At 41.2% G+C, this 14,457-nt stretch overlaps 2 protein-coding genes across 4 annotated transcripts; both read left to right on the top strand.

Moving 5' to 3' along the window:
• Positions 1-1,162: 1,162 nt before the first annotated feature.
• si:ch73-364h19.1 (uncharacterized) lies at positions 1,163-7,618 on the top strand. Its single transcript, XM_027006626.3, has 6 exons — positions 1,163-1,631; positions 2,081-2,190; positions 5,085-5,183; positions 5,350-5,520; positions 6,659-6,824; positions 6,948-7,618. Exons 1-6 carry the CDS (start codon positions 1,556-1,558, stop codon positions 6,977-6,979), a joined length of 654 nt encoding a protein of 217 aa, XP_026862427.2. The 5' UTR covers positions 1,163-1,555; the 3' UTR covers positions 6,980-7,618.
• A 1,817-nt stretch (positions 7,619-9,435) lies between these two features.
• On the top strand, positions 9,436-14,348 carry si:ch211-120g10.1 (butyrophilin subfamily 3 member A3). 3 transcript variants are annotated; one of them, XM_081711056.1, is made up of 11 exons: positions 9,476-9,585; positions 10,289-10,416; positions 11,338-11,412; positions 11,893-11,991; positions 12,163-12,264; positions 12,476-12,610; positions 12,810-12,947; positions 13,059-13,110; positions 13,217-13,243; positions 13,325-13,351; positions 13,433-14,348. In XM_081711056.1, the coding sequence occupies exons 2-11, from the start codon at positions 10,354-10,356 to the stop codon at positions 13,990-13,992; spliced, it is 1,278 nt and encodes a 425-aa protein (XP_081567182.1). In that variant the 5' UTR covers positions 9,476-9,585; positions 10,289-10,353; the 3' UTR covers positions 13,993-14,348. The 3 variants fall into 3 exon arrangements, with proteins under 3 accessions (XP_026862424.2, XP_026862425.2, XP_081567182.1); XM_027006623.3 differs by lacking the exon at positions 10,289-10,416 and having other exon boundaries at positions 9,436-9,585; XM_027006624.3 differs by lacking the exon at positions 10,289-10,416 and having other exon boundaries at positions 9,472-9,585; positions 11,343-11,412.
• The last annotated feature ends 109 nt before the right edge of the window (positions 14,349-14,457 follow it).

Here is a 14,457-nt window from a genome sequence, read left to right as displayed (position 1 = left end):
TGTGCGAATGACTCGGTTATAAGATTCAGTTAGAAGAATCGTGTGTGGAATCAAGCACCTGTGTAATCCAAACGATTCTATTGAGTGATGGTGGTGTAAATCTCCTCTACTACGATTGTCAATCCTGTTTTTATTGAGTGACACCTACGTCTAGTAACAAATAGATCTATGTCAACCAAAACAAAAAACAAAACTGTAGTTTGATCATTTCTTTAACATCATCGCTTAAACTGGATTCAATAGTTTTCTAGTTTGGCCATCTTTTGGTCTTTTTTTCCCCACATATTCGCTATACTTTCGCTATATTCTAAAATAGGAAAAATGACAGCCGCCAATGGTTTATATTTTGAACTTTAATTTTTTTTTCGATCCTCGTGGGAACTGAGATTCACTTTTTAGAATGCTAGTTTTCAGATGTACACCATAAGGCTTAGCGGAGGTGGTTTACCAGACTGAATTATAGTTCTGCCGTGTGGGGTAATGGGGTATGCAGTCTCCTCCATGTATGTTCATACACTCCGTAATGAGGTCACCAGTGATCATGTATCCTAATGGAGCAGAATATCTCACATATGTTAGAGAAAACGTGCGACCTTCTCACAGATTAGTGTTGCTGTTTTGTTGAATAAGAGGTTTGGAATCAGTGTTGGGCAATATGATAAAAATTATAATTATACTATACTAGGAAACCGTTTTACGTTAACCTACGTGATATTTACCACGATATTATTTTTTATGAGGCTACAGCTGACACAATGCATTCATAAAACAATACTTTCCGCATTTAAAACATCTATTAAAATCAGTGTCTAATGATTTTTAATTAGTGTTTACAAGAAAAAGAAATTAGCTAAACAATTGTCGTTAAAAATTGATCATATCTATAGGCCTAAATATATCTGCTCAGGAAAGCTTAAGAAGGCATAACTTTCCGCAGTAAGGATATTATGTTGTCATCACACAACTTTACTTGGTAGGCTATCACAAAACTTTGGGAAAAGGCAAAGCACATTAAAAATGGGTTCCCTTCCTGTGGAGTCATCCACTCTCAATCAAACATTTCACAGCAAAACCGCGATTTATTTATCTGCCAACAGGCGGCCCACTTGAAAAGCACAAAGTACTCTCATCTCCAGGACAACCAGTAAACGTTAGAGGAATGCCACACAACTACGCTTTTTCCAGTGGCATCAGCAACCGCACTGGGTCGTGCTGCTCCATCTGCTATAAGAGTGGATTTTCAAATTTTAAGTTTGTAAAATGGAATCAGACATTTTAAGGTTAACAAAACTGTACTCAAAAGCTGGACTTCTGAATGTTTTCATGCTCACTGCGCGTCCGCTCAGGGTATGCCAAAATCTGCCCAATACCGACGTCACGGCCGTTTAAAAAAATCGCCAGAGAGTCGTGACTGACATGCAACGTAACAACAAGAAGTTTTTTGGGCTCACACTATTCGGTCTGAGATGGAGAAATAGAGAAACTGAAACCCGACTTTAATGATTAATTACCATAAAAGGGTCGAGGCATTTTAAAGAACCTTACATTTTCGGAGATGTCCACCGCCGTTTCTCCAACAGACTCCTCTGCACTTTTCCCCACGGATCAATTGACAATCATTGTGGCTTCATGTAAGTGAAAGTCTTGCGCGCTATTCACAATATAATTTGTAGGATATTATAACCTTTTTTTCATCTGCCAAGCATAATTCTAACGACTGGACTATTTTAACTTTCTTTTAAAGTCTCATTATAAGGACTGTACGTGTTTCTTGTTGTTGTTGCTGTTGTTGTTTAATTACACTATAAGTTATATGTTTAGTAGGCTGCTATATATAGATGACATATTATTACATTCAGTGCAATAAAATGAGCTTATTGTATTTTTATAGACATGGTTGACCAATAACTGCCTAACATTACTGCTTCTTAATAACTAATACTATTAATGTGTATGTAAATTATTCCTTTCTGTTTAGCATTCAGTAGGTTGGCAAATAATCTGATTAATGGCAGTTAACACAAGCATCAAAAGCATGGTTAACTCTGATTGATGAGGTCCCTTTCTTTCCCCCACTCAGTTTCTTGTCTGGTGTTTTTTGTGGTGATTGTGCTGCTGCTGTCTCTCCTTTACCGGAAGGACCCTCTCTGCTGCAAAGTCAGGGCTTATCAGGACTCACGTGGAGATTTAGTAAGACTCATCTCCTCTTACTCACACTCGCTCACATTTCATCCTCAAACCACAATCAAGAGAGTCCAAAAGAGTGAAGAAGCCCAGTCAGGCTTATTTTGAGTTGTTTTGTTAAAGGAAGATTTACTCCTTTAGTTTGATCAAAAACTGTCTTGTGCATCAGTACAAACATTATGTGGATTACATTTTCAAAGTTATGTTGGAGACATCCCTGCTCTAGTTGTTTTTAGGAACTATTCCAAATGTTTTGACTTAGATATGTAGTTGTGTAACATCAGATACATCTAATCTATTATAACTATTTTTACACAAGACTGAATATAAGGAATTTTCTCAATAAATATTTTTGTGTTTTCATAAAATATAACAAACCTTTTGGTGATGCCAGAAGCACAATTCTCGAATAGTTCCAGCTACACCATTATCTATTACTGCCACCACCATCCCCTACACACACAATGGAACTGTGCAGGAGAAAGTAATATGTCATGGCTGTCAATGTCACGTGTTATCTCCACAAATAAATATCCTCCACTAAGCAGGATATAATGGCTTGATTGTTCCCATTGGTCTGTTCACTAGCAGCATACTGTATCTTGGCAAACATTACAGGGTAATCAGATCCATAAGTGTGGAGGAGGGAAACTCCCAGCATGCTGCTGGGTACTGGTGTTCTGACTGACCTCTTCTGCCCTGCTTGGGCTCACAGATGGTCCAACAGAGTTGGGTTATCTGACCCTAGAGCGGTGTGAATAGTGTAGAAACTCTCAATGAGTCCAGAACTGGGTGTTAAGTAACATTGTCCAATCTTACCAGTGTGTAATAAACATATATCTTCAGTATGTGATGTAGAACAAAAATGTATATTTCTGTTATATATGTGTGTTTATCTGTTTTTGTGTTGGTTTCTTTCTTTCCTTTCATGCTTAGTTTCTTGCTTTATGACTTTTTCTTTTAACAGTATTTTACAGACCAGTTTTTCTTACTCCGCAGTATTCCCACTGTTTTCCGCTTTAAAGCATCAATTCATGAATTTCTTGATAATTGTCTAAAGATTCAAATCCACTTTGCTGGCAGTGGGAAATCAGTGCACTGTACAGTGCAGGAATATGCTAAAACAAGGTCTGAAAAAGAGTTAGATATAAAACATAATAGATTACAGTTCCTTTTAAATGTTTGAATATAAGGATATTTTTTCTCCTCGCTTGGCCTTTAGCATATGCTGGTTGAAGTTTCGCCCTTTTCAATGGTTTGAGGCCAGTTTACAGTTATAATCTGATTAGAGGAAACTCGTCCCAGATCATTATCAAAAGGTAACTTTAATTCTTGATGTTATTGGGCTGGAAATGTCCCTGCTGTCACAGTTCACAGTCGAGCAATAACATTATCAGTGTTTCCTCTTCCTGCTTTGTGTCAATCTTACCAGGCTCCCAGGAGGGACCCAGTGTTTATCTTAGTAGGGCAGAATTGAGGCTCCCCTAGTCTTCCTCTAATCTAAAGGAAAAACATGGCCACCTCCTGCTATATATTTAGCTCTGGAATGAATGGGCAGATGCTAATGTCATGTCAGGAAGAAACACAGGTTGCTGTTCTAAGCACATTTTGGTCCCTACAACTCTTGTCAGGCCATCCTCAATAATGGCTGTAAACTCATAATGAAAAAAAAATTAACTCATAATACTGTAATCATAATCATAAGGACCCTTTTGGAAATGCTTACTCTTAGTCAGGCGACTTCACTTTTTTCTTTTTTGTCGCAAACTTATACCTCCCCTATTCTAAAGCACTTTTCCCATGAATTGCAGTTAGACCCTCCTGTAGTTGTGGGGGGAGGTATGAAGAGACAAAAGCTTTACTTTAAATCGGGCACTGAAAAAGGCACACCACCGAAAAAGTCCTCCCCCGACTTCAGCCCTGATTTTACACGCTTGTGCTTTTTCACACTGCCTGAATTAGGGGCCAAACAAAAGGGTGTCTCTCTCTTTCTCTCTTTTTTTTTTAGAACAGCCAAGACTCTTGAAAGTGTGAACCAACGAGGAGAAGGTGACCCCTGACCTTGCCTTTGCCAAACGCCACCTTGTTTCCTTCTATCCTTGTCAGGAGGGGTGGTGGAAAAGGTCAAAGCGTGTCACAGTGAATGACGTCACATGCCCTGTCCCTGTCACGCAGCTCTATACAAGTTTTATAGACTGCAGAAGTGCAGACCAGCCCCTGTTACCATCTCTTAAGCCAGCACTGTAGGAGGTCCCACTGAAAGTAGAGCTCACACTATAAGAGACGCTTCACCTCACACCACCTCTCACATGCATGCATGTCACCTCAACTGACAAACGACTGTGCTGTACTGCTGCACTGGTGACATACGGGGCCGTAAAAGCGAAGCACGCTCATTAAGTGGTACCTGCTGGAGGAACAAGAGAGGAACAGAAAGAGGCTTTTAAATGGCCAGTTTCTGGGGAGGGCTACTGAGGGCCTGGATGACACAGTAAGACACTGCATTGTCTTTGGACACAAAGACTCCCATTTAGGTACAGGGTAATCACCTAGTGTCCGGCTGGGCCAGCAGAATTCCCCGGGGTCATACAGTGGTGCCCTGCCATAATCTTGTTTGGGATGAGGACGGGTGGCCACAAGGAAGTCATTTGGAGGTCCTCTAAATGGCATTATAATTTATGGCTGGCTAAAGGTCTGGGTTGAACATTGTAGAAGTGAGGACAGGGAAGGACTTGATGACAATTCACAAAAGAGGACATGATTTCATATCTGTGTCTTCTTGTTGCCTGACAGCGAATGAATATAGCAGCCCTTTAAATACTGTGTCAGTGATTTCTGTGGTGTACTTTTTCTTCAAAAGAGTTAGCCTGTCTAAAGTTATGCTAATAACCTTTCTACAGGAGGCCCCTTCTCAGTATTACAGCAGCAGACAAACTCTGGTGGGCTCACCTTGTGCTGAACTGCCTCATACCACGAGGCATGACAACTCAAACACTCAGGTATCTTTAAAAGAAATCTATCTCCCCTTCACATACTGGCATGTTTAGAAATTGTGGTGAATAAGATAATATTAGAATAATTGATGTGGTTGCATTTCTAATGATCATATTGCCCACTGGTCAATATCCTTCATCCTCCAATCACAACTCTTCATCCATTCATCAGTCAGGGCAGTTGTTCTATGTTGGCCTGCCCAGCATGTACCGCCTCCCAGACCTGGACCCTCCCCTGCCCCGTCTACCCTCCTATGAGAGTGTGCGCAAAAAGGACCGGCAGCGGCAGATCCACATGATGATAGCTGACCGCTTCGGCCTGAACGGACCCATGACAACAGAGGTGAGTCCCTTTGGAATGGCAACTGGATTAGGTGTTATTCAGCACATTTCACCTCCAGGGTCAGTTATGATAATCAAATCACTTGTGGTTGTGTCCTAATGCTGGCCCAGAGTTAGCGGTCCCATCTGCTCTATAACTGTAGTAAATAAGAATGAATTGGTGTGTAAATTCTGCTCGGTTTCGCAGCACTCATAGGAGCGTGACAGCACAGTGTGATCTTCACACACAAATAGCAGCTCTAACCCCTCACCTGCGCTGTTGCCATGACACACAGGATGTTAATTTCAATGCCCTTTGATGTTGATTTTGTGGTGTGCTGTATGAGCCAGGAGTTACACACGAGCACACAAACTAATGGAGAAAAAAAGGCCTGTCAAGCACAATTAAAGCCAGCCTCCTGAAAAGTAAACAGCAGAGGAGAATGCAGCTTATTGTCCTTTTCTCTCTTTCTCTCCTCCCTGTGACCCTGTCAGTGGGTGGACCCTTCCGCCCCCTCATTCTGTCACTCACGGGACGTTTCCCTCACACACCAAGGGATATTACTTTAGCCTAATTATGTTGTCCGTTCCAAGAACATGGACTGCAGGTTACACTCCAGAAATGAGCACTGCCTTGTTACATGCCTTGAGAGTAGGCTTGGGGCTACTAGATAAGAGGTATTAAAAGATAACCTGGCCCAGCTGAGAGAGAGAGAGAGAGAGAGAGAGAGAGAGAGACCCAATAGAGAGTGAGAGAGAGAGAGAGAGAGAGAGAGAGAGAGACCTCTCTGAGAGACAGACTCTGAGAGCAGCTGCATGATGATGCAGGAGCCAAGAAGTGAGAGCATTGTAGCTAAGCAAATCTGTTATGTAAATACTTGCAGAATGCGTTACAGCAAGTTTTTACATTTGAAGACATAGTAGGTCACATTAGGTCTCTATAATGGCAGCAGCAATAAGAAATTTGCCTGCCTTGGGCAAATTATATACATAATCCTTTAAATAATTCATGAATGCCTTTACAAAAAGCAAACTTCAGTGAAATGACTGAAAATTTCATAACATCAAGGGAACAAATCTACTTTGGTGGAGTAGATTTACGAATATATTTTGGATTTTAGAGATTAACCTCTTCTCATCATGTCTGTTTCTCATTGCAGCCTCCTCCCACATACGAGGAGAGCATTCGCCAATCTGTTCAGTCCCTCGACATTCCATTTGACACCATGTCATCGGTAGCTGTGCCACATGCTCTTTTGAACCTTCAGCCTCCTGTGGATACCTTACCTCTATATGAGGCACTACCTCAGAGCACAGCTTCACCTGGTACCCACAACACCCCTCAACCAGATTAAGCCACAGTTTGGATATACTATCACCAGGGCACACTGGCAGAGCAAAGTCAGATTCCACTGTAACCTCCACTCCAATTGTTTTTTTTTTTCAAAGGCCAAAGGAGTAAAGCAAACCGAGAGCCATGAGGAGACTGGTGTCATTATGCAGGCCTTATGCAACTCACACAGAAGTCTGAAGCACACCTTCCATGTGTTAGAAGCACATCCTACTGACTGGAGCTTTGTTTACGAATGACTCTTCACACCAGGGCAGGAAAAACATGGGATTTGACTGTAGCGTTTCTGCACTGGGCATGTGCAGAAAACTACATAACAAGAAAGCTGTGTAAATAGCAAACAGCCGCAATGCAGCTTGATATATGTGGCTTAACTTGATATATGTGGCTTAACTCTGAATCACTATGCAATCTCAGGGAACATACAGACTTTATGTACTAGAGGTAAAGAGTGATCTTGAGACTACCTGAGATGGCAGGTTCATCTCACACCAAAGAGCCACTTAATATTTTATTTTTTTTTTTTTTATTATATTTTTTTTTTACATTTTGTCTTTCATTGTCTGAAATTTACCAGCACAAACTGGGAATCATTGCTGTTATCCTCTTTTATATTTTTCTGACTCTTGGAAATTGTCTCATGTTTTCTGATTATAAATTCTGATGCCTCAGCATGACACGTACACTAGTGTGTGCATCAAAGAACTGTACAATTTCAGGAAATGAGAACTTGTACAAACATTTCCCTAAATAAAGTATGAATTTCTGATCTGTGATCTCTCAGACCATATTTTAGGTACCGTGACAGCAGCCTTTCAGAAATTATGTTTCGAATCAGGGGATTAGGATTTTAGTCTGAGAATTTTAGTCTGAGAAACAAAAAAGGAAACAAGCTACTGCTCATGTGAATCTGGATTAAAACAGTGGGCCCTCCTTAACTGAATCATGCCGAGGTTAAAGCTGCCCTACTAAATCTTGTTGTGTGTGTCTGAGTTTGTGTTAATTAACATCCCTAAATATATGCACAGATTTGATGACAATTTTGTTGAGCAGTGTACCTAGAGTTTGGTATGGGTTGGCTTTGCTTTGCATTCACAAATAGTTTCTCATTTGCAAAAATCCATTTTCAACAAATTTGAATGCCCATGGGCAGGGAATGAGTGGGATGGCATTTGAATGAGTGGAATGGGGGGTCAGTAGTATAAGTGTTTAAGGTACTCAACTTGTAATCGGAAGGTTGCCAGTTCAAGCCCCACCCCTGCCAAGTTGAAACTGTTGGGCTCCTGAGCAAGACCCTTAACTGTCAGTTGTTCAAGTTCTACTCAGCTATGGTTGTAAGTTGCTTTGGATAAAACCATCAGCTAAATGCCGTAAATCTAGCACAACGTCTTAAATAATGACAACTGTGAAAGGTGATCGCATGTTAGTTATTAATATGTAATTTACTTATCTATTAATATTTGTAGTACTTATGTACATCATATCTTGTCAAAGTAAGAGTTAATGTGGTGCGGTACGAATGGTACAGGTGTGATTTGTGGAGAGTTGCAATGTGTTGTGGCATTACCCTTAACTCACCTTAAACCTCCCCTTTCTGAGGTCTGCTGCTTCTCTGTCACAGGGGGTTGGGGGTGGGGTGCTGAGTCAGCGTTTGTCAAATCACGACTCCTGGCGGGCATATGCAGAAGCAGCCTCTTGATTCAGGCTGGCTATCTGCCTTCAAAATAAGTTCTCAAGTACTGAAGCCATGTTTCCAGCAGAGCTCTTCAGGCGTCCATTGTCCTGATCTGGTTGGTGTCCTAATGAGAGACAAGTAGCAAAGAGCTGTATGCCACTACTGATGAACAGCACAGCTGGTGCTAGCCCTCAGGGTGAGGGGCATAGCTGTGGGAATGACATGTGTCAGCTCTGGCCTAAATGAAGACACAGGGAACGTCACAGTTTGGTAATCTCTTAAACCTTCCCTCTTAGTGCACCAATCCAGCTCAGGTCATTGATCTTCTAGGACATGACCCATTAAAGTGAAGAGCCGTGGGGAGAGGCTGCTCAGTTCTGACACCTCATTAGTGTCCAGAGGCTGGTTCAGAGCTGGTTCAGAGCACCTAAACAGAAAAGGGCTCCTTTGGATTAGCTGCCTTGTTTAAGGATCTCTAATAACTGGAGAAAAGGCAATGATGAAAATAATGGTAGTTCTTTGTTTGATTTATTCTCTGGCCCTCCACTATGGACAAAATACTGTGGACATAATATAGCCTATTCACATATATTAGCAGTGGCGTTAGCTAATACTAACAGGTGTTGTTTATTTTACAGTTATCAGTGTAATACTTTAGTAAATCTTTTATGTTAATTACAAATGTCATATCACAATGAAGTTTAAGCAAGCAATTTGACATAATACACAATAGGCTGTAGGACTGAGACATAGCAATATTTCATAACAACAACAACAACAACAACAACAACAAAAATAATACATAAATTAAATAATACGATTAAAATGTTGTGACAACCCACGTATAAATGTCCCGTACAGCCCCAACAAACATGGCGTGATACTCTACCCGCCACGTCGAGCGCTGCATCCGGAAATATCCGAATCATGTTCGGCTGACTGAAGCGTCTGTATGTAAACAAGGTCAAGTATTCACCGCAGTGCTCGCTGTCAGTTGCACAGCTGACCAGTTGTACTGTCGACGTCTGATTTAAACCTTAGGATAAAGAACAGCTTTACAGGTAGGACATTATATGCATAAAGTCTTGTGTATAAGCCATGCCAAAATGTTTCTGCAATTTCTGTTCATTTTTACGGAGAAAAGCAGCAGTATTATTTTTTTCGACACATGCCAAAATAACACGGCACTGTTTACATATGTGACAATGAGATGTCACGCGGAATACCTGGGGGGCGATAGACGTTGCAATGTCGTTCAAGGGCACTGGCTCATCCATATACATGTTGGCTCCTGAGCTGTGGCGCAGTGTCATATTCCATTTTTATTGTTCGATTGCCTGTCCGGACGGATTGAACTGGGTCACCTCAGAGGTAGGTAGAGGGTATAATCAATTAGATCAATTACTTGCGTTTCCTAAAATGTCGTGGTAGCTGTAAAATGGTTGTCTAAAAGTTATTATCCATAAATATCAATAGTATTTTTAGCTAGGCTGTAGCAATTTCATGATATATAAGAAGCTGCATATTTTCAGCTGCATATGATCTCATTTTTCATGTCTGTTCATTAAGTTGATTTAAAAATAGTTATTTGTCATTTTTAATGCATAGTAGAAAGCAGATGCTGCATTTTACTCATTTTCTTTTTTGAAAGAGTAAAATGTTTTCAACTCTGCATGTAATTTTACATTATTTAGAGTGGAGATAAAACTGAGCAGAGTTGTTCTGCACTGGTGTGATAAATTAATTCCTCCCTCATTATCTCAGGTACTCTGATAGGCCTTCAGACAGTTTTTTTTTAAACCTACTGGGCTAGTCCTCTGCAGAGTGCCATGCTGTCTCAGATCAAGTGCAGACTGCCAAGTGATGACAACAGGGTTTGCAGTCTTGCCTCCGTAAGACTTTTAAGCCCCCATCTTAAAATTTTAATGGGTACAGACTGACCTCAAATGACCCAAAATCCTAAAGTCATACGCCTATACATTAATGAAGCCATTGACTACCTAGCACTTCATAGGAAGGTGAAATGAACATGCTTGAGGCTTTATCTTATATTAATGAATATGCACCAATGGGGGAAAAGTTTGTAAATAATGTTATTTATGAAGTTTCATGCAAATTAATTTCTTAAGTTTAAGCCTAACTGCATCTTTTAATAATCCCTTTTTCACTAACCATTTCCCATTTAATGTATTAATTTAATTAATTTAATTTATTCCCATTTAATAATTAACCATAATATTTTTATGTATTAGGGCTTTCAAATCACCCCGGTACACATCATGAACTATTTTAGTTTGGACTTTGTAATCTACAAGTGTTTCATAATTATTATTATTAGTATTACCTCGGACATAACTATTCTACTCTCCAAAAGCCTAATACCAGTTTAATTTAATGTAAACCATGAAAAAAGCTGACATATATGGGCAAGTTGACCTTAAAATTTTATTCTGATTGTTTTGACTGAGATGCAGTCATGCATTGCAAGTCTGTTTAATGTTTAGTGATTAAAAGACAAATGATTGAAAACCATTCCTGTAATAGCCTTTTTAATCTTTTGGTTCTGTCAGTTTATCTGACTGGAACCATGGACATATCATTGTATCAAAACAAACAAAGGTCCATGCAGATTACTGTAAATCAATTGCTAATCTTAAAGAAAGGTATTGTATAATTATTATTGTACAATACACATGAAGCATCATGTATCACCTTCCATTTGAGTTCTTCAGAAAGATTACTTCTTAACATATATTGCTACTGTGTCCTTATGATTACAACAGACATGTTTTGCTTTTGGGGGGTTATTTCAGTGCAGAGCTGCCAAGATGATGCAGTGTCTTCAGTTCCTTGTTGAGCCTGCTAAGAACATCACAGTCAAGTTTAAGGTACCTGAAAAACCTGAAGAGTTTTTCTACCAATGCCTAAACTATGTCAAAGTAACTCAGACATTTTACAAGCTGAGGGAGTCAGTCACAGTAAAATCAACAGAATAAAGCCCAGAGTTAGGAATGATTGTGTGGGATATGTCACTGTATGTGCAAGTTTCAGTGGTTTTTTAGATTGCATAACAGCTTGATTAACTGTCTTTTTGGGTGGTTTTGGTTACTAGTTTGATAACTGCAAATCAGACTGGGAGTTTGAGGGGTAGAAATTTAGGAAAAGAGAAGAGGCGCAGGCGTGAGGTGCATTATGATGAGGTTTAGAAACTTTGTTAGAAACAGAAAGTCTTTCAGAGTGACATTGATGGTCTGCATTAGACTAGCTTCTCAGAATACACCTCTCACCATTGCTGTATGCTACTTAGCTAAATCATTATTGCTACACTATGTATTTTTCACTGAAACCCACGGAATCCATGTGAGCAGGAATCTCGCCAGAAAGCAAAAAATGAGAAGCGAGAGCTCCTGGACGACAACCAGCAGTTCATTGTATGCCTGGCCAAAGACCTGAGCAGAGTGTGCCAGGTAGAGTAATACACAACACACCATCCACACACTACAGAACACAGCCTTAACAGTCATAGACACAAAATGGATGTGAAAGTGAAAAATGTACCTTGAGAAAAAGAATTGTACTGCATAAAATCACCCATGAACAGTGATATTAATCCAATCCTGTGCCTGGTTGGACCCAAGAGGTCGGAAGTGCTGGAGCACATTGCCAGCTCTGAAGATATCTGGCCCTCAGTCACCTGCAGGGCTGTCATACTGGAGTGGGCCTCCATGCTGGAGAGCAAGGTAGAGCACTACAGACATATGTAGGCATGCCACTTATACAGCTTCACTTAGGACCACACAACACAACATGAAAAGTAAACTGAACTTCTTGAAGTGCATTTCCATCGTAGACTAGTAGCCATTTTGAATTAACATCTTATCATCTACATTATATTAGTCAATAACATGCATATAAGTGTATGAACTTCGCATTGAAATGTGGCCCCATCAGGAAAGGCCAGTGCAGACTGATGGCTGGCCAGAGAAGGGTGACTGGAAGGAGCTGGCTCTGAGCAGCGAGCAAAATGTTGAGAGCGCAAAGACGCTCATCTTTAACTGGACCAAGGACCTGAGGGCACAGCCAGAGGTAAACATGTCTAAAGATCAAAATTAAACATTTTCTCTCCTACTTTATCTCTGCCTGAAACAGAGGACAGTTTTTTTTCTCATAGGGGCTTGAATTGACTGAGCATACAGCTTAATGTTCAGCATTTGCATTGTATGTTTTGTGGCAGAGGTTGGTGTGGGTCAGCCTACACCCACGTTTTCTCTTCCTCTCTCCGTAGCAGAGTGTGTGGCCAGGGGAGCAGGTGGTGGCAGCACTGGAGGATCTGGAGAAGCAGTGGAGACGAGGTCACTTGGCCACTCTGCAGTCTGCCATGGAGCTGGTCTTCTGGGCCCTACTTTTGAAAGAGCTGAACAAGGTGCAAAAGAACCAACAAGAGAGTGCGAGACACACAGAGGGGGCAGAGGTCAGCAGGTGAATCTGTTTGTTTTCACATGACAGGTTTCTAACTGAATTGTTGGTGTTTCAGGAGTACATTCCCCAGCAGTGGCTCATTTGGAAGCAGAAGAGTCAGAAAATAGGTAGGTGGACTTGTTCTTTGCTCTTTTTTCAAATTAATTATTTGAAAAAAATTGAAATGCTATTTTTAAAATGAGGTACATTATATTTTTAAATTATTATTTTCAGGTGCAATTCCTTACATTCCTCAAAGTGGTAAGTCAGACAAGTGATTATGATCTTTATCATCATCCTTATTTATATTGTGAAATTAAGCATGTTTTTCCTTACTACTAGTATGGGACTGGATCTCCAAGGCTGCAGGTAAGTCATCAATGAACTCTGAAGTTAAATCATAAGATCCATGTACAGAATGTCACTTCTAGCCTGTTTGCCCAACCACAGTGGAGGTGACCCTGGACCTGGACACTGCCAACCCGGACCTGCTGATCTCAGATGACGAGAAACGCATGCGCTGTGGCACTGACCGCCAAGATGTTCCCAACTACCACCAGCGCTTCGATGGCTGGTGGTGCGCGGTGGCGGCAGACGGTTTCAGCTCGGGCCGCCGCTACTGGGAGGCGGACGTGGGAGAAATGGATTGGCGCCTGGGTGTGGCCAAGGAATCGGCACTGCGAAAGGGCTTCAAGTCCCTCAATACACATACAGGCTACTTGACCCTGCGACTGGAGAGAGGCTCCGAGCTCAAGGCTCTGACCGTGCCCTTCACAGCCCTGCCTGCCAGCCTCATCCCCCGCAGGGTGGCCATCCACCTGGATTACGACAAGGGCCAGCTGTCCTTCTACAATGCAGAGAGCCACGCCCATATCTACACGTACAACGAGAGCTTCGACGAGAAACTCTTCCCCCTCTTCGGCACAGTGGAGATGGCAAAGGACCTTATTATCCGGTCGCCGGGTGATAGGAGCCAATGCCTGTGTCCAGGCATGTGTTTGTGGGGCTGAGGGTGTCCTTGATTTGAGCCAGACCCATGGCTTTAGCTCATCACAGCACTCCTTATATTAATTAGATCACTGGTAATAACAGTCTTCTAGGGAATGACAAATCCATAGCTCTGTGAACACCAGCTCTTGAGCACCCAGTTTGGTTACAGGCTACCATTGCTGCTGCTTCTGTTGTATTTACTGTACTGCTGCTTGCTGTATGCACCTTATTAGAAAGCAGCCTGCTTACCTTCTTGTCCATCTAACAAGTTTGTTTATATGGTAAATGGAGGTGTACATGTGGTGTGGGACAGTAATCCTGCCATGATACTTTGTGAATAGTGAATCTGAATAAATTCACTTATGTTGGAAATTCACTTTATTGTGCTGTTTGAACTTTCCTGGGTAGAGTTCTAGACATGCTAAATGATCATAGGCAGTAAGCTTAAATTCACTTTATGTTACTGGAACCTTCAGTTTACATAT

Source organism: Electrophorus electricus, chromosome 3 (genome assembly GCF_041902795.1).
Source record: "Electrophorus electricus isolate QZ-2024a chromosome 3, ASM4190279v1, whole genome shotgun sequence".
Lineage (NCBI taxonomy): Eukaryota > Metazoa > Chordata > Actinopteri > Gymnotiformes > Gymnotidae > Electrophorus > Electrophorus electricus.
The sequence above is the reverse complement of the archived record's forward strand: the minus strand, read 5'-3'. Positions and strand labels throughout refer to the sequence as shown.

Coding starts and splice junctions, on each gene's coding strand:
- si:ch73-364h19.1 (XM_027006626.3), top strand. CDS start 1,556: ATGTCCACCGCCGTTTCTCCAACAGACTCCTCTGCACTTTTCCCCACG. Junction 2,191..5,084: donor AGGACTCACGTGGAGATTTA/GTAAGACTCATC, acceptor ACCTTTCTACAG/GAGGCCCCTTCTCAGTATTA. Junction 5,184..5,349: donor ATGACAACTCAAACACTCAG/GTATCTTTAAAA, acceptor TCCATTCATCAG/TCAGGGCAGTTGTTCTATGT.
- si:ch211-120g10.1 (XM_081711056.1), top strand. CDS start 10,354: ATGCTGTCTCAGATCAAGTGCAGACTGCCAAGTGATGACAACAGGGTT. Junction 12,265..12,475: donor CCTCCATGCTGGAGAGCAAG/GTAGAGCACTAC, acceptor TGGCCCCATCAG/GAAAGGCCAGTGCAGACTGA. Junction 12,948..13,058: donor TTTTGAAAGAGCTGAACAAG/GTGCAAAAGAAC, acceptor TTGGTGTTTCAG/GAGTACATTCCCCAGCAGTG.